Below are 20,484 nucleotides of genomic sequence, written 5' to 3' on the forward strand. Positions count from 1 at the left end.
CTCGTTACGTCCCATTTGGCTGCTGCAGCTTCTGATTGGCTGTAGACATTAAGGTGGTACAGCCTGGTGGTTCCATAGTTCACATTAATGGTCAATGGTGATTGATGATATTGCATTCTGGCTATTTTTTGTTCATTCATCAGAATACGTGTACTATACAGTTGTGCTTGACATTACTGGCACTCTTGATTATTCATAATTTTAGGCCAATATGTTCAGAAATAATTGGTTATTTACACGCTGTGTATTAGATTATTTTAACCCCTTAGTGACCGAGCCAAATTTTTGAAATCTGACCAGGGTCACTTTATGTGGTAATAACTCTGCAACGCTTCTACAAATCCCAGTGATTTTGAGATTGTTTTTTCGTGACACATTATACTTTATGATAATGGTAAATTTTGTTCAACATTTTTTGTGTTTATTTATAAAAAATATCAAAAATTTGAGAAAAATGTTAAAAAATTAGCAATTTTCTAAATTTGAATGATTATCCCTTTAATCCAGATAGTCATACAACAGCAAACCATTAATAAATAACATTTCCCACATGTCTGCTTTACATCAGCACCATTTGTAAAATGTTCTTTTATTTTGTTAGCATTTTAGGAGGTTTAAAAATGTAGCAGCAATTTTTCATTTTTTCAAAGAAATTTACAAAATTTGTTTTTTTTAGGGACTTATCCATGTTTGAAGTGACTTTAGGGGTCCCATATATTGGGAAACCCACAAACGTGATACCATTTTAAAAACAGCACCCCTAAACATATTGAAAACAGTTGTCAGGTAGTTTATTAACCCTTCAGGTGCTTTACAGGAATTAATGCAAAGTGGTATGACAGAAATGAAAATGTGTATTTTTACCACCTAAATGTTGCTACCTTCTAAACAGATTACTACAGCCGTCAGACTCTAAGGCCACTATTTGGTCATGAATTGCCATGGCAAACATCAGGACCACACAATCATGATCTGAGGGCACCAATTGTGACAAAGAAGAAGCCCCCACACTCTGTTAACCATTTATAATGATGTAGTCACTATTGACAGCAGCATCTAAGGGGTTAAACAGATTTAGATGGTGCAAATACTGATCGTGGCTGGTACAGCAAGTTGTCAGCTATAGTGTACAACCGACAGATGCTGGATTGTCATCTGTATGGGGAGGCTATTCTCTTATATCTCAGGTCAGTTAAAAGACGTATTGGCGGTCATTAAGGGGTTAAACATTGTCCTGTCATCATACATGCAGTCACTTCAAAAATCAAAATAAAAACGCTTAATACAGGGCATGGATGGGATTTAAGGCATCCTTCACTAACACTTAGTTGCACAAGCTTTGGCAACAATGCCTGCCTCTGTAAGCCCCTTGCTCATTTCTGCGGGTATCTTTTCCACTGCATTTCTCAAGGCCCTAAATGTTTGCAGAATTTATTTTCCAAATAGTAGATTTCAGCTCTCTAAGATGTCCAGGATAAAACAGTCCATTTTTTTTATTTTTTAATCATTTTGTGCTTTTATGTCATTATTCTTTTGTAGGGCCCACTTTGTTCCACTCCAACCTAATTTCTGCTACTTGGTTGCACAGGTCAATAAAATGCTATGATGATCCTCTGATTTCATTATTCCTGTTACACATTCAAGGCCTCCGGTTCCAGATGCAATAAGGCAGCCTCACAACATTATGGATCCTCCACCATGTTTCACTATATGCAGTGTGCACTTTTCTTATAGGCTTTATTTCTTTGTCTGTAAACATAGCAATCTTTAGGTTAGTGTTACTGTATCTGTCCATAGAATATTTTCCCAAAAGTACTGTAGTTTTTCTTTGTGTCTAGGCAGAGTTCAGTCTGGCATCCATTCGCACATACAGGCGGATGTTGCTCAGTGAGTTGCGTAGAATACAGTTTGAAACCATCACTCCAGATCAACTTGAAGTTCTTTGAATGTTGTACATGGTTTCTTTGCCTCATTTCAAACAAATATTGGGTTCCACCATCAAACTTTCTCTTCCACATCCAAGAAAGTTCTTGACAGTTCCACGAGTAGCAAGCTTCATAATAACATTTTGAGATATTGAAGCTAGGGTGCAAAGGCCTGCACATATTACACAACTAGCAGTGTTGTGTCCCCTGACTATCAACATGCTTGGCAGTTATTCAATAGCTTATTTTACACACGCCGACTCCATTTCTGATGTGCTCTGGATGATCTGTAATAGATTGTTCGGTGCACATCAGCTGCCATTGTTCGACAGAGTGAGTCCTGTTTACACGGGATGATGCGCTGCCAAGAATGATGATCTTTTGTGCAATATCATTTCACTCGAGTGTTTTGCTCATTCATTGGGTGATGGGCAGCTTGTTCAGACTGCGCAATTATCGTGAAAGGAGCATTCCTAAGAACGTTCAGTGTGCTTCTGAAGTCAGCAAATGTGCACTGTAAACAGATCTATAGGCACCAATTCGTCAAAACAACTTCACCTGAATTTTGGCATAAATTGCTTTTGAAAAGTTACTACATTTCTAAGTATCTTGGAGTTGCGTAAAACTTTTTTGTGACTTTTGGTGTTTTCGCACAAGTTTATCCCAGCTCTGCTAAAATACAGAGGAGATGGGAGGGAGCGCAGCAGGGGTGTGATACCACAGCTCATCTAACGCATGACAAGCTGTGGCATTCCTTACCCAAGAAATCTTACCCCAATTAGTTAGAGACTAGAGTAAGAATTCTGACGTGGCACATGGAGACACACAACACTGGTTAGGCACTCCTGATTCATTAAGAAGCGCATGCCTTCTCTGCCAGGGAAAATTACTGGTCATTATGAATTGGTGCCAATCAATTAACCTTCAGTCACTTGATCTTACTGAGGAACTACTGATTCATTTGCAAAACCACACCGCGAATTTCAGCTTTTCCTTTGCAAAATCAAACAGCAGTATTAGGCCTCTCCATCTGGCCGTACCCTAACCAGATTGGGAGGGGAGTCTAGTTTGTAGTTAGTTACAGATTAGTCTAATAAGGTCTTTTGTTTCAAACTGATCTGCTCATGCCATTTACCCCTCAGCGCAAAATGACCTACAAGTATGTCAGCACTGCGGTCAGAATCCGAGCTCCCTCCACATGCAGCCGATGTCGGCTGCTTACATAGCTGTCATCTGTCTAAGGGTAAGTTCACACAAGGTGTTTTTGCTGCGTTTAGTTATGCTAATTTTCAGCTGCTTTTTACAGTACTAGCAAAGCCTATGAGATTTCAGAAATTTTATGCACACACATTGGGTTTTTGTGTGATCAGTATTTTATGCTTTGCAGCGTTTTTTTGGACATAGGGCATGTCACTTCTTTCAGCGTTTTTCCAGCATTTTCCACCCATTGACCTGAATGGATGGTGAAAAAATGCTGCAAATACGCAGGTTGACTTTTCTTGCAGTGTATTTGCTGCAGAAAAGTCAAGACCTCACACTCAGCTCTGCTACATGTAGATGGCAGGCTGCATGATGCGTCCATACAGCCTGTTATCCAGCAGAGCGGACACGATCCCCATTCACTTGAATGGGGGGCCCAACATTACAGTGTTTGACACGCTGTCATATGCATGACAGCGCGGCAAACACCGCTTCTGATCGGCGGGGAAATCATCCCTGCCGGTGAGAGAGCCGCGCTTCCCACGCTGTCAGAAGACAGTGGGGAGCGCTCAGCTATGATCGGAGGTGTAAACTTCACCTCCTGTCACTGGTGTCAGCTGATGGGACTACTTATCCCATCATCTGGCACCTACAGCCACTAATTACAGTGAGAGCAGGAGCAGCGGATGGGAGTTTTCATCTGCCGCTCCTGCGCTATAAATAAATAATAAAAAAACGGCATGGGTTCCCCCCTAATTTTGATAACCAACCAGCTGTCAGCTTGAGCAAGGCAAGTTATCAAGAATAGAGGGGTCCTGAAGCTTTTTTTTTTTTTTTTTAAATTATTTAAATAAATTAAAAAAACAGCGTGGGGTCCCCTCCATTTTTGACAAACAGCTTTGCTAAAGCTCACAGGTGGGGGCTGATAATTCTCAGGCTGGTAAGGGCCCATTGATATAGGCCCCCCCAGCCTAAAAATAGCAGCTGCCCAGAAAAGGTGCATCTATTAGATGCGCCAATTCTGACGCTTTGCCAGGCTCTTCCCACTTGCCCTGTAGTGGTGGCAAGCGGGGTAATGAGGGGTTAATGTCACCTTCTTTTTGTAAGGTGACACTAAGCCGGCTTAGTAATGGAGAGGTGTCAGTAAGACACCTATCCATTACTAATCCTATAGCAGTTAAAGGGTTAAATAAACACACATGCAGAAAAAAGTCTTTTAATGAAATAAAACGCCACACAGTTCTGACCATCTTTTTATTGTTCTGCCATTCCAAAGCGAAGCCATCAATCTTCTGTAATAAAAATTAAAATGAAAAAAGCAAAGCATACTCCCTGATCTGTCGCAGTCCAATATAACGAGTGTCCCACAACATATCTGGGGGAGATAAAGCTGACAGCCGGGAGCACTGCTAATGTGACCACTCCTGGCTGTAAGCAACTGAGGAATGAATGAGACGGAGAGGGCGCAGGCTCAGTAACTAGCGGTGACATCACCGAGCCTGCGCTCCCTCACAGCCTGACCTGAGGTAACCTCTGGACTGAGATTTACAACATGTACTGCACTACTGTGGTATTGCAGGTTCAGGTCCTCTGACAGGTTAAAATCTAGTTAGGGGGCTAAGAACAGAAACTAGTAGAATATTATCCTTTGCCATTCCTCCTTGCAGATCCTCTCCAGTTCCATCAGGTTGGATGGTGAACGGTGGAGGACAGCCATTTTCAGGTCTCTCCAGAGATGCTCAATTCGGTTTAGGTCAGGGCTCTAGCTGGGCCAGTCAGGAATAGTCAGAGTTGTTCTGAAGCCACTCCTTTGTTATTTTAGCTGTGTGCTTAGGGTCATTGTCTTGTTGGAAGGTGAACCTTCGGCCAAGCCTGAGGTCCAGAGCACCCTGGAAGAGGTTTTCATCTAGGATATATCTGTACTTGGCCGCATTCATGTTTCCTTCAATGACAGCCAGTCGTCCTGTCCCTGCAGCTAAAAAAACACCCCCATAGCATGATGCTGCTGCCACCACCATGTTTCACTGTTGGGATTGTATCGGGCAGGTGATGAGCAGTGCCTGGTTTTCTCAACACATATTGCTTAGAATTATCACCAAAAAAGGTTTATCTTCATCTTATCAGACCAGAGAATCTTATTTCTCATAGTGTGGGAGTCATCCATGTTTTTTTTTTATTTTTTATCAAACTCTATGCCTGCTTTCATATGTCTTGCACTGAGGAGAGGTTTCCGTCAAGCCACTCTGCCATAAAGGCCCGACTGGTGGAGGGCTGCAGTGATAGTTGACTTTGTGGAACTTTCTCTCATCTCCCTACTGCATCACTTGAGCTCAGCCACAGTGATCTTGGGGTTCTTCTTTACCTCTCTCACAAAGGCTTTTCTCCCACGATTGCTCCGTTTGGCTGGACGCCAGGTCTATGGAGACTTCTGGTGGTCCCAAACTTCTTCCATATGAGGATTATGGAGGCCACTGTGCTTTTAGAAACCTTGAGTACTGTAGAAATTCTATTGTAACCTTGGCCAGATCTGTGTCTTGCCACAATTCTGTCTCTGAGCTCTTTGACCTCATGATTCTCATTTGGTCTGACATGCACTATGAGATGTGAGGTTTTATATAGACAGGTTTGTGCCTTTCCAAATCAAGTCCTATCAGTTTAATCAAACACAGCTGGCCTCCAATGAAGGAGTAGAACCATCTCAAGGAGGATCACAAGGAAATGGACAGCATGTGACCTAAATAGGAGTGTCTAAGCAAAGGGTCTGAATACTTATTAAATTTGCAAACATTTCTACATTTGTTTTTTCAGTCAAGATGGGGTGCAGAGTGTACATTAATGAGAAAATAAAATAACTTTTTTGAATTTACCAAATGGCTGCAATGAAACAGTGAAAAATTTAAAGGGGTCTGAATACTTTCCGTACCCACTGTAATTTGCATTATACCCATTGTCATTAAAAATAAAGAAATGACAGAAAAAAACAAACCTATTTGTCATCACTATATCCATTATAGTCCAGTCTATCAAATTATCTGATGAAACAAACACCATGAACAGAAAAAAACATCTAAATGCCAGAATTGAGGTGTTTTTTTGTCACCTCGCCTACCTAAATAAAATGCATTGTATGTAACCCAGAAAATAATCGCCATACAAAAAGCAAGCCCTCACACTGCTCCGTTGACAGAAAAATAACAATACAGATGATGCTAAAGGACAAGACAAATGTCACATTTTTATTTTTTTGTACACTACTTAATGTAAAATGAAAAAATCTATGCTAATCTGATATTGCCATAATCCTAATTGAACTGACTCGGAGAATCCTGTTTCTTTTTTTTTTAAACAGAACACAGTAATTCCAAAATTTAGAAAACCATGTCAGGATTGCATTTGTTTTTTCACAATTTCATCCCACTTGGATTTTTTTTCACATTTTTCAGTACTTTGTATGATAAAATTGGTCAGAGTTATTAAAAACTACAGCTCGTCCTGCAAAATAAAAACAAGCCCTCATACAGCTAGGTTGATGGGAGAAAAAAAGTTATGGCTCTTGAAGGAAAGTAAGAAATGCAAACGTAAATACGAAAACCGTCTGCGGAGGCAAGGGGTTAATCGTGTCTGTATTGCTTTCGGTTCTGTTTCTTTTTCCCATGCCAAGCTTGTGCAAGACCCTAAAAGAATAAATCTAGATCTCCAAGCAGTGTCACTAAACCCTTTATTTCGGGAGAAGTTTTTCATGACTTGCCTAATATTCAGGGAGGCTTATGGTGTCGAGCACAACTGTATCACATACTGGGTGGCTTGTCGATTGCTTGTTATAATACTCATGTACCGAGCTGTTTAATGCTTTCATGGCTCCTCTCCGGCAAGCCATGCCTGTGTGCTCATGAAGCCATTAACCAGCCCAAGGTGTGCCCTTCATTTAAAGACACTGTAAAGGGGTTCCTTTCTATTTGTTGTTTTATTTTCTATGCTGCTGTTTCCATTGCCGTGGAGGATAGTATACTTTAACAGCTAAGCCTTCGAAAGAGGCATCTAACAGTAGGTCGTTTCTTCCTTGCTTTGTGGTAAGGGAGCAGGCTTCTTGGTTTGCAGAAATCATGAAAACCTACAATTAATCACATAATCAACCAAAATACTGTGTACCCCGTAATGGGATGCTTTGTCCGTGTATATACCTAGCTGTGATCTGGCGCATGTCCACGTGTTAATTCATATTTGATCGTTTGCTTGCCTGCTTACACAGCACCGTTAGTATGTCTTGTGCGATAAGCAGTTGGTAGCCCTCGTGTGTGCAAGTAATCACTCTCTGCGAAAGGACTCTGGAAACTATGAGAACGTGTCCAAATCATCCAGCAATACCATGTCTTGAATTTGGGAGACAACACTGTGAATGTGTTATTAGGAGAAAAAATATTTCAGAAAAAATCAGTGAAGTCCTACTATTGGATAACAGAAAATAAGGCATGAAGTAAAAGGGTTTTATATCAGAGATTGCTTTATGATCAAGGTAATATTTTTGAATGTGCGTTAAATGGCTTACTTGTATTGTCGTTCTCTCTTTGTATTATATAGATACTAAACTGTTAACAGGGGCGTCCGCTCCATCCAGTGGCACCATGAGGTCTGCTGGTGACGTAAATTCATAGTCATGATAGGCCGCCCAGTGTTGTCTTCCAAAATCAATGCACTGTTCCCTATAAATGGCGTACTGTGTATGAAGTGTATTACAGATTGTCGGTAATGTCCCACTTCAGCACAAAGAACCATGTTCTTGGTTACCTGAAAAGAAGAATTCTCACAGAGCATTGTTCCCAGAGACCCACAGGAAAGTGGTTAATGACCCTAGCGGATGATATCTCTGGAAGTGCGCACCTTCATTTTGTTCTGTTTTAACAGATGACCTTCCAAAACCGAAATCCGCTGAAGTGCTTCCGAAAGGGTCAATCCCAGAGTACAGTGCTGCTGAGGAGAAGGAGGAGAGCAGACGCTGGCGTATGTTCAGGATTGGAGAGCAGGATCATAGAGTGGACATGTCAGCCATCGAGCCTTACAAGAAAGTCATTAGCCATGGAGGTAATCTGGACAATGGTCTGAGTGTGGCACCTGGCACTCTGTGTAATGGAGTCCAATGTTTCAAAATCAATACCCGATGTTCACTGCTATGAAGACAATGTTAATAGTACATATTTGTAGAGATCTATTACATGGAGAGATGGAGGATGTGTACAATAACCACCTCTATGCATCGGTACATAAAACAGACCAAGCGCTATCTATCTCCAGACATAACGAGACTTGAACAGTTTCCATCTCTGAGTTTTGCCTTTGGGCTCTTCATGGACTTCAGTGGGGCTTGGTTGGTGAAATGAGAGAGAACATCTAGTAGTCTTCCTCGCAGCACTATAAGCGTGACCTGAATGTGCAGATCAATCCTTTTAGTCACTACACCAACATAAGAGCAACTCTAGCTCTGTAGATAGGAGTCTACAAATAGCTGTGGGTTATTTATATTTCCTCTTGACCTGCAAAGAGGCCACAGCGCATACATTCCAAGGGGGGTCCAGAGAATAGATACTACTACTTTCCCTCAAGGCAGACCTGTCAGAGATGAGCTGATCAATCTGCAGAGGATCAAATTTGAGTCAGATTTCCTAAAAATAGCAAATCCTCCCCAAATTTGAACATTTTGAGATTCAGCTCACAATAGAAAAAAACTTGTCCAGCACCATTTCATACACTGCTGAGACATTAGAGACCAGGCTAATGTAGTTTTAAGTTGTTGCGCAGGCCTCCCCATGATGCCCTGCAGCTATGACACCTTACAGATATCTTTTTACATTGGTGGCCAGTACCGAGGCCATTATAGATCAGCGGTTTCCAGTGGAGCACAGTTTGTGCAGCAGTCATTTTCCATCTCCAGAGTCATTAGATAAGTCCCTCTCTAATGAATGGTCAGCGGAGTTCTCTCACACTCTCTCTGTGGGGTTCTGTCTTATGAAATCCTGTTAAAAAGATGGTTGGATGGCACTCGGTGCCCAGTAACACTTCATTATTTGAAGATGTTTTAAAACCTGGATGCAGGGGGAGTGGGTCACCATGGGGATGACGGCTGTTTGGCGCACAGACTACACTTCAACGGATCCAGATTCTTCAGGTAAAGGAAGAGTTTTACTGGACACAGAGTGCCTGCCATTCATTTTTTACCAGGATTTCTTAAGACTCTGCTTGTCTGGGGTATTGCACCTGTCGTCCTGGAAGCTAATCAGCTGCACTCAATCCCTGTGCTTCCACAAACGTATTGTCGCTTTGAACAGAACCGGCGTTTTCTCTTTTTGTGCATTCTCTCTGATCAGTGGGGTTCTTGAGTTCTCTCTCTATTTATGATCAGTGGGGTTGTTGCTCTCCCTCTTGCAGAGTGTAAGCTCTTATGATTAGTTGGATTCTCTTGCAGAGTGTAAGATCTTGTGATCAGTGGAGTTTTCTCTCTATTTTTCTCTCTATTTTTAGAGTGTAAGCACTTATGGTCAGCAAATCTATTTCTTCTCTCTCCCATGTTGTCAGCAATTAGAAGATTTCCAATACTGAGATTTGCATAAATCTAATTTTGTTAGAAAACTAGGGGGCGGATTTTTTTTCTTCTTCATGTATTGAATATACACTCAAATGCAAGTGTCTAATTTATACTTACTAAGCACATGTAAGGCAGTTTTCACACATCCACTGACTGATTCAGAGTATGTTGTGATGTTCAGACCAGCTGTGGGTGTCCTGACCTGAAATCACAAACTCATATGAGGTTGTTGTGTTCAGGTCATGAGAGCTGCTGCCGGTCTGAGCATAGCATTACATGCTCAGAGCGTGAGGGTCTGACATGGGAAACTACCCTTAAACATTATATTTACTTACCGCTAAATTAATTTTGCTGAAACCCATGACCGTACCTGAGAAAGTGGGATCTGCCCCTATCACTGGGCAGGAAGCCAAGAGAACAAAATAAAGAGGCAACTCCCAGTTCCTCCTTCAATCTGCTATCCAAGAAGTCAAGCAGAAGTTGCCCAATTTTTTTTTTATTTTTTTTTTTTTTACTCAAGTAAATTTTTATTAAGAATATCAGCACAATTTACATATTATATTCTTGTTTTCAATGCAAACTTTCCCCCCTAACCAATCCCCATCATTCCCAACTTTTCCCGCTCCCGCCCAAGAAGACAGCCCACCTCTTTCAATATCGCCACCATCAATAATACTGAATGAATATCATCCCATGTAAGCCTGCAGACCTCTTATTCTGTCCTTACCAAGTCAGGCCCTAGACTCTCCCATCCCACGTATCTACCTCATCCCATTTTTAGCCACAAAGACCACAGTTTATCAAACATTTCTATTTTCCCTCTTTTCTTATAGATCCCTTTTTCCAATGTCAGACCCTGCTTCACATATTGGAGGAATTCTCTTCTTGTAGGTGGTTCAACCTTAATCCGATTTCGCGCTATTACCTTTCGGGCCGTATACAACAATCTGGCAATTGCTATCTTCAGGGTGTTATCCACTCCAATCTAATCCACATATCCCAGCAAACATACCAACGGATCCCTTGGCACCTTGCATCTATACGCTCCTTCCATGCGACTCAAAACCACCAACCAAAAAGCAGCCAATCTCGGACACGTCCACATCATATGAAATATATCAGCATTTGCAGACTTACACCTTGGACAATCAGAGTCAGCACGCTGACCTGCTTTATATAATACTTCCGGAGATTTGTAGACCCTGTGCACTATATAGAGCTGTGACAGCCTATACGGCTCGCTCAGTGACAGTCGTGGAACCCACTCCAGCACCGACTCCCAAATTTCATTTTCCAATGGGCCCAGATCCTCTCGCATTTATCGGAAATCCCAAAAGGTATATATGCAGTAAATCTTTATAAAGAGTGCCGATAACCCCCCCCTAGTAGTCCCTTCACCGCACACATATTCCAACACTATATCCCTTTGGATTTTAATGCATCCATCCCTATTCTGAGCTCCAAATGCGTGTCTCATCACAGGTAAGGACCTCCCACTGGTGATCAATATTTCCTCCAAGAATCTGGACACATACCAATTATCTTTGCTTCAAAAGGGCTTGTCTTTTTGCCCTATGTATAAATTTAACTCTTTTGAACTCAGCATGGACCTACAGAGGTTCTATCGTAACCTCAGATTACGAGTTCACTTTTAAGAACAGCCACCTGCGCTGGATTCATCACGTCGGGGCATCAGCCCTCTAATTGAACTCCGGGGACTGGGGCTACTAACTTCCAGCTCCTATATGCCACCAAGGGACAATCCACCAGTGGAAACATTCGTTTCCCTAGTTGAAAGGGACATTAATTTGTTCAATCGAGAGGTGAATCGGGGGAAGTTTCATTATCAAACTAATCTTACACAGTCAGAGATTCTCTTGATCAGTTATCTTCTGACAAAACACTGATAATAAAACCAGTGGATAAGGGTGGGGCCACTGTGATTATGGATAAATCTGACTATTTAGAGGAGGTGTTCAGACAGCTCAATGACATTTCGTTCTATAAAATAATATCGTATAATCCCCTAAGTCAGATAGCCCAAAAAATTAAACCAGTTGTAGATTTTCATCTTCCGGCAAGTACCATCGATAGTAAAATGCGGGATTTCCTCATTAAAACAGACCCCATCATCCCAATATTTTACATCTTACCTAAGATACACAAAAGACTGCTGAAACCACCAGGACGGCCGATTGTGTCTTTGACTGACTCTATTTTATCACCATTGGCCATAGTGTTGGAAAAAATCCTTACACCATTGTTCAAATCTACCCAGTCTTTCCTACTAGACACCAATGAATTCATCAGAGTCATTAGATCCCTGGGCCCTTTATTCCCCACATCCTTCCTGATCACTTGGGATGTAAACCGCTTATATACGTCCATAACCCATGAGAAAGGATTGATGGCAACGGACAGACTCCTTAGTGAAGCCGGGGTTGATGGTAAAATCTGATATTTTTGTGCTGATCTTTTAGACCTGGCACTTTAAAGAGAATTATTTCATGTTCCAAGTCACCTTCTACATCCAGCAACAGGGCACAACAATGGGCTCAAACGTAGTGCCCCCTTATACTATTGCCTACATGGCAGCTTTTGAAAAAGATTTTGTCTATACTCCTCCTCTATTCATTGATCACTGTAAAATCTGGTGGAGATATATAGATGATATTTTTTGCATTTGGGATGAACCTATTGAATCACTTCTACTTTTTGATAGTCATATTAACAATATTTGGCCTGAACTAAAATTTTCGATACAGCATGATACAAATCGAATCAATTTCCTGGACACTTTAATCTATAAAGAGAGGGGGGGGGCACTCTTGCCATTGATTTTATTTGCTAAGCCCACAGACCGGAATGGTCTTTTACATTTTAGCAGCTTTCAACTTTCTTCTGCAAAAAAACCTCTGAGTGCCAAGTATTTTGCTATTACTAGTCCATGTTAGGACATCAGACTGGAAGGATGAACTGGATTTACACTGGTTTTCTTTAGCTTAGCCATGCCCAAGCTGCAAATCCCACTAAAAGTATAACCTGGAACTTAAATGCCCACCATTCCAAATTCTAACTCCAGACCCTGAAGATTAACTGGACTTACAATAATGTCATTTGGCTTATCACAGCCATGACCAACTCCAACTAGAAGAATAACTCGGGACGTAGAAATTTGGCTTAGATACGTCAACCCGTCCACACTAGATTTAAAATAGTTTCATTCTGATTAGCGCAACAATTTACACCTCCTACCAAGAGGACAAACTGGGATCAAATATTAAATGCGGACCAGTTGTATATGTTATTCAAGTATGCGATATTGACTGGAAATCTATTGGTCTCAGCAGCCATCCTCAGGATTGTATTTTATGAACTGATGGCCCGATCAAGTCAAGCTGTAAGACAGAGGCAGCCGAAGAAAACCGTAGACCTGAGCTGGCAGGTTTTTTCAACAACTACAAAGTGGCCAGAAAACTTTCAGGCAGGCAAAACATGAGTCATAAGACCAGACAGGTGGGATGGCAAACATGAATCATGAGGCCATACCCGAGGTGGCCAGCCCAACACATAAGACATGAGGCAGCCGGTCCAACATACAAAACACAAGGCGAGATACTACTGAGTTTCGAACACTGGATCTGTTAACAAGACAGGCGCTTTAACTAAGCCACAGAACCTAAATAAGAAACACCAGGCTGTAAGACATGCTAGAATCACAAAACCATGGGACCTTGTGTTTCAGTAGTCCCAAGTCAAACATAGGTAGGTACTGAAGCATTAACCCCTTAATGACCTGTGATATTCCGTGGCCATCATAGGTCACCTCTCTCTCTTTGGTGCAGGCTCCAGCGATGAGCCCTCACCTTTTCCAGCACGTCAGCTGGTCTAATCAGCTGACATGTGCCCCTAACAGCTGCGAGTGGAGTTGCGATTCACCCGCAGCTGTTAACTAGTTAAATGCATCTGTCAATCTCTGACAACAGCATTTAACTCGCCCAAACCAGATGCGCGTCTTAATGCCACCTGTGTTACATGACCGCAGGTCGCCGATGGGTTGGCATGACAATTTGGCATCTGCAGGAAACCCCTGTGTTTGTCATTGCAGAACTGCTATGAACGCCACTGGTGGCCGGCACTTATAGCAGATGAACATTTTAGCTACACATAGAAGGGCTGAAATCCTGCTGTATGTAGCACAAGGAATCAGATGACCGCAAATTCTAGTCTCCAATGGAGACTATTGATGCTAGTAAAAAGTGTTAACATTTTTTTTTTTAAATATTAAAAAATAAAATATAAAAGTTCAAATCAACCCACTTTTGCCCCATTCAAAATAAAACAATTTAGAAAAAATAAAAAATACACATTTCGTATTGCCACATTCAGACTCGCCCAATCTATCAGTAAACGGCTTAGCGAGAAAAAAAATCAAATGCCAGAATTACGTTTTTTTTGGTCGCTGTAACATTGCAATAATAACAGGCGATCAAAACATCGTATTTATCTCAAAATGGTGTCAATAAAAACGACAGCTCAGCACGCAAAAAATAAGCCTTGCACCCAGCCCCAGATCCAGAAAAGCAGAGACGATACAGGTATCGAAAAATGGCACTATTTTTTTTTTTTTTTTAAACCAACTTTTTGGATTTTTTTTTTAACACTTAAATAGAAAAGAACCTATACGTGTTTGGTGTCTAAGATCTCGTAATGACCTGGCGAACCATAATGGCAGGTCAGTTTTAGCATTTAGTGAACATGGTAAAAAAAATGTAGAATTGCACCGCACTTAGATTCCTCCCCCCCCCCCCCCATTTTCCAGTACATGATATGGTAAAAGCAATGGAGGTGTTCAAAAGTATAACTCGTCTCGCAAAAAACAAGCAAGGATATATTCACGAAAATATAGCAAAGTTATGGCTCTGGGAAGAAGGGAAGCAAAAAATGAAGATGCAAAAACGGAATTGCCCCTGGTCTTTAAGGGATTTAAATGTTGAATCTCCCAAACTGATGTTAGCATTTCAGCTTCCAACAGGGCCCCTGTACTCACTGCCATTCTTATTAGAGGATGCTATCGGACACGCTGTGGTGTTCTATGATTCTCCGCTGCTCCAGGCTCCTATATCCAAAGGACAAGAAACCACATTGAAGGAGGAAGAGGGAGCTGCCTTTTATTTTGTGCTCTTGGTTTTCCTGTCCAGTGAAAGGAGCGTGTACCACTCTCTCAGGTGCTGTCATGAGTGATCAGAAAAATATTTGTACAGCGCATCCAGAGCCGCCACTAAACTGCATATTATCTGCATCCTACAGTTAAGAGATTATCTGCTTTCATGTAATCCCACAAAGATACAGGTTTTATACAAGTGTTCTGCTGACAGACCATTCACAACCTACGGGCACCTGTTTTCTGCTGACAGATTTATAGGACAGCAAGGTGGACTTTTAAAGGAGTTGTCCGAAAGTAAAAACTGACAGCAGCAATTGTTTTAAATATAAAAAAACAAACAAAAAAACACAAAAGCGAATTCACCTGGTGGACTTGCAGCATTCATATCTTGGGATGTTCGTATAGACTGGCGGGTTTGAATATTAGTTATTACTACTGATATTGTCTTTCTTGGTTGGTCTGTTAAAAAGTCTTCATCTTGGATGACATATTTGTAAATAAAAATGACATATTACCGATAACTCTCATGATCTGTGGTTCAGACTTGGCTTTGGTTGATGAGGTTCAGACATGTCAGTCCGCAAGTTAACTTTTCGACACGTATGCCATAGATTGCATCTATTATTATTTGTGTCAGAAAAACATGCAGATGATCGGTTTTTGTCCATCCTAGATGTAAGCTCCAGTGATCTTACGAAGGGGAGATGAGACGGGCTCTCATACATAAGCGGTCTCTCTTTACTGCAGTGCTCCCCAACTCCGGTCCTAAAGAGCCACCAACAGGTCATGTTTTCAGGATTTCCTTAGTATTGCACAGGTGATTGAATGCTTGCCTGTCCAGGTGATGCAATTATCGGCTGAGCAATACTAAGGAAATCCTGAAAACATGACCTGTTGGTGGCTCTTGAGGACCAGAGTTGGGGAACACTGCTTTACTGGAATGAATTACCGTCTGGCATTTTAACAATGTGCCAGGTGACTATGTTCAGAAATGTTACTTTCTACTTATAAAATATTCGAAAAATATAAACCAGTTACAGTGGGGAGAAAAGTATTTAGTCAGCCACCAATTGTACAAGTTCTCTCACTTAAAAAGATGAGAGAGGCCTGTAATTGATATCATAGGTAGACCACAACTATGAGAGTCAAAATGAGAAAACAAATCCAAATCTAAGTCTTTACAAGGTTGGCACACACTGTTGGTGGTATGTTGGCCCATTCTTTCATGCAGATCTCCTCTATAGCATTGATGTTTTGGGCCTGTTGCTGGGCAACACGGACTTTCATCTCCCTCCAAAGGTTTTCTATGGTGTTGAGATCTGGAGACTGGCCAGGATCGTTATCATGCTGAAAGACCCATCCACGTTTCATCTTCAATGCCCTTGATGATGGAAGCAGGTTTGCACTCAAAATCTCATGATACACGGCCCCATTCATTCTTTCATGTACACGGATCAGTCGTCCTGGTCCCTTTGCAGAGAAACTGCCCCAAAGCATGATTTTGCCAGCCCCATGCTTCACAGTAGGAATGGTGTTCTTTGGATGCAACTCGGCATACTGTCTCTTCCAAACACGACGAGTTTTGTTTCTACCAAACAATTCTACTTTGGTTTCATCAGACCATATGACATTCTCCCAATACTCTGCTAGATAATCCAAATGCTCTCTAGCAAACTTCAGATGAGCCCGGACATGTACTGGCTTAAGCAGGGGGACACGTCTGGCACTGCAGGATCTGAGTCCCTGGCAGCGTAGTGTGTTACTGATGGTAGCCTTTGTTACGATGGTCTCCGCTCTATGCAGGCCATTCACTAGGTCCCCCCGTGTGTTTCTGGGATTTTTGCTCACCGTTCTTGTGATCATTTTGACCCCGCGGGGTGAGATCTTGCGTGGAGCCCCAGATCGAGGGAGATTCAGTGGTCTTGTAGGTCTTCAATTTTCTTATTATTGTTCCCACAGTTGATTTCATCACACCAAGCTGCTTGCCTATTGCAGATTCAGTCTTCCCAGCCTGGTGCAGGGTTACAATTTTGTTTCTGGTGTCCTTCAACAGCTCTTTGGTCTTCACCATAGTGGAGTTTGGAGTGTGACCATTTGAGGTTGTGGACAGGTGTCTTTTATACTGCTAACAAGTTCAAACAGCTGCCATTACTACTGGTAATGAGTGGAGAACAGAGGAGACTCTTAAGGTACTGTCACACTAGACGATATCGCTAGCGATCCGTGACGTTGCAGCGTCCTCGCTAGCGATATCGTCCAGTGTGACAGGCAGCAGCGATCAGGCCCCTGCTGGGAGATCGCTGGTCGGGGAAGAAAGTCCAGAACTTTATTTCGTCGCTGGACTCCCCGTAGACATCGCTGAATCGGCGTGTGTGACACCGATTCAGCGATGTCTTCGCTGGTAACCAGGGTAAACATCGGGTTACTAAGCGCAGGGCCGCGCTTAGTAACCCGATGTTTACCCTGGTTACCATCCTAAAAGTAAAAAAACAAACACTACATACTTACCTACAGCCGTCTGTCCTCCAGCGCTGTGCTCTGCACTCCTCCTGCTCTGGCTGTGAGCGTCGGTCAGCCGGAATGCAGAGCGGTGACGTCACCGCTCTGCTTTCTGGCTGCCCGGCGCTCACAGCCAGACCAGAGAAGCAGAGCGCCGAGGACAGACGGCTGTAGGTAAGTATGTAGCGTTTGTTTTTTTACTTTTTAGGATGGTAACCAGGGTAAACATCGGGTTACTAAGCGCGGCCCTGCGCTTAGTTACCCGATGTTTACCCTGGTTACCGGGGACCTCGGGATCGTTGGTCGCTGGAGAGCTGTCTGTGTGACAGCTCTCCAGCGACCAAACAGCGACGCTGCAGCGATCCGGATCGTTGTCGGTATCGCTGCAGCGTCGCTATGTGTGACGGGGCCTTTAGGCTGCTTTCACACATCAGGTTTTTGTTTCAGGCACAATCCGGCAGTTTTTGAAAAAAACGATCCGTTTTTCTTCTTACGCCGGATCCGTTTTTTCCCCATAGAGTTGTATTAGCGCTGGATTGTGCCTGAAGGACATGCGTTTCATTTGTTTTGTGCGGGATGCGTCCCTTTATGCATTTTTGTCGGGCACAAAAAACTTTTCTTTCTTTTCTTGCTTTTCTTGCTTTTCTTTTCTTTCTTTTTTTTCTTTTCTTTCTTTGCTTTCTTTGCTTTCTTTTCTTTCTTTCTTTTCCATTTTTTTGCAAATTTGCCGGATTTAGCCTGATGTGTGAAAGCAGCCTTAAAGAAGAAGTTACAGGTCTGTGAGAGCCAGAAATCTTGCATGTTTCTAGGTGACCAAATACTTATTTTCCACCATAATTTGCAAAATAAATCTTGCCAAAACAGACAAGGTGATTTTCTGGATTTGTTTTCTCATTTTGACTCTCATAGTTGTGGTCTACCTATGATGTCAATTACAGGCCTCCCTCATCTTTATAAGTGGGAGAACTTGCACAATTGATGAATGATTAAATGCTTTTTTCCCCACTGTATATACTTTGCATTTTTGTGGGAAATTTTTGTCCAACCTGTTCCATTGTATTTTTAGGTTACTATGGTGATGGCTTGAACGCCATTATTGTATTTGCTGTATGTTTTATGCCAGACAGCAGTCAACCGAACTATCGATATCTAATGGACAATCTCTTCAAGTAAGTGTTGCTGTGTGGGGTAACGTGGATGGGGTGTATGAATGATTTCTCCCTGCACCGCTACCTGGCCATGCTCGCACTGCAGTTTGTGCATTGTAGGAACACAACATTAAGGTAAAGGCTCACATGGCGGAGTGTGTCTTCTGACACTTGTACGTATAGAGTACGTGCATAGATCTCGTTATAATCTGTGATTCCACAGAGGTTCTGCTGCATTGTCAGGGTCCCAGGACACCAGAACCAGGAATACTAGGATGTTATCTGTTATCCACCTTCACTTCTCAGACGTACAGCAGTGATACATTCTGGCTTCTGTCTAATAATTTCCAGCATTGTAAGACCTGTGCACACTGTTTTGGCAGGTACGTCATTGGCACTTTGGAAATGCTAGTTGCAGAGAACTACATGATTGTTTATTTAAATGGAGCCACAACCAGAAGAAAAATGCCAAGTCTTGGCTGGCTGCGGAGATGCTATCAGCAAATCGATAGGCGGTAAGACTGATTTACAATTATTTCCTCCTTTATTTAATTATTTTTTTGAGAATTTTGGCTGTTCAATACATAAGTGTTTTCTAGTTGTTTTTCGCACTCCTCTCTGCTTCAAATGTTTTCCTTGCTACACCTTGTGTTTAACCCCTTTCTGACATCGGACGTACTATCCCGTCGAGGTGGGGTGGGCCCCTATGACCACGGACGGGATAGTACATCCAGCGCGATCGGCGGCGCTCACGGGGGGAGCGCGGCCGATCGCGGCCGGGTGTCAGCTGCCTATCGCAGCTGACATCCGGCACGATGTGCCAGGAGCGGTCACGGACCGCCCGCGTCACATTAACCCCTGGCACACCGCGATCAAAGATGATCGCGATGTGCCGGCGGTGCAGGGAAGCATCGCGCAGGGAGGGGGCTCCCTGCGGGCTTCCCTGAGCCCCCCGCAGCAACGCGATGTGATCGCGTTGCTGCAAGGGTCTTACCTCCCTCCCTGCCTGCTCCAGGCCCGGATCCAAGATGGCCGCGGATCCGGATCCTGCAGGGAGGGAGGTGGCTTCACAGAGCCTGCTCAGAGCAGGCACGGTGAAGGCTGTACTGCTCTAAGTGAGATCAGTGATCTGACAGAGTGCTGTGCACACTGTCAGATCACCGATCTGTGATGTCCCCCCCCCCGGGACAAAGTAAAAAAGTTAAAAAAAATTTTTCCAAATGTGTAAAAAAAAAAAAAAAAAAAAAAAAAAAAAAAATATTCCTAAATAATGAAAAAAATATATATATAATTCCCATAAATACATTTCTTTAAATAAAAAAAAAACAATAAAAGTACATATATTTAGTATCGCCGCGTCCGTAACGGCCCGACCTATAAAACTGGCCCACTAGTTAACCCCTTCAGTAAACACCGTAAGAAAAAAAAAAAAAAGAGGCAAAAAACGCTTTATTATCATACCGCCGAACAAAAAGTGGAATAACACGCGATCAAAAAGACAGATGTAAATAACCATGGTACCGCTGAAAGCGTCATCTTGTCCCGCAAAAAACGAGCCGCCATACAGCATCATGAGCAAAAAAATAAAAAAGTTATAGTCCTGAGAATAAAGCGATGCAAAAAGAATTATTTTTTCTATAAAATAGTTTTTATTGTATAAAAGCGCCAAAACATAAAAAAATGATATAAATGAGGTGTCGCTGTAATCGTACTAACCCGAAGAATAAAACTGCTTTATCAATTTTACCAAACGCGGAACGGTATAAATGCCTCCCCCAAAAGAAATTCATGAATAGCTGGTTTTTGGTCATTCTGCCTCACAAAAATCAGAATAAAAAGCGATCAAAAAATGTCACGTGCCCGAAAATGTTACCAATAAAAACGTCAACTCGTCCCGCAAAAAACAAGACCTCACATGACTCTGTGGACCAAAATATGGAAAAATTATAGCTCTCAAAATGTGGTAAT

The 20,484-nt window shown here is 42.3% G+C and overlaps 1 protein-coding gene across 2 annotated transcripts in view; it reads left to right on the forward strand.

Annotated features, from left to right (window-relative positions):
• The window catches only part of BNIP2 (BCL2 interacting protein 2), a 62,477-nt gene that overhangs the window by 33,755 nt on the left and 8,238 nt on the right, over positions 1-20,484 (forward strand). For both annotated transcript variants that reach the window (XM_069765819.1, XM_069765817.1), the window contains exons 5-7: positions 8,028-8,204; positions 18,435-18,537; positions 18,900-19,031. In XM_069765819.1, the coding sequence (XP_069621920.1) occupies positions 8,028-8,204; positions 18,435-18,537; positions 18,900-19,031 (412 nt within the window). The remainder of the gene's footprint in view (positions 1-8,027; positions 8,205-18,434; positions 18,538-18,899; positions 19,032-20,484) is intronic.

The sequence above is a fragment of the Ranitomeya imitator genome, chromosome 4 (genome assembly GCF_032444005.1).
Source record: "Ranitomeya imitator isolate aRanImi1 chromosome 4, aRanImi1.pri, whole genome shotgun sequence".
Lineage (NCBI taxonomy): Eukaryota > Metazoa > Chordata > Amphibia > Anura > Dendrobatidae > Ranitomeya > Ranitomeya imitator.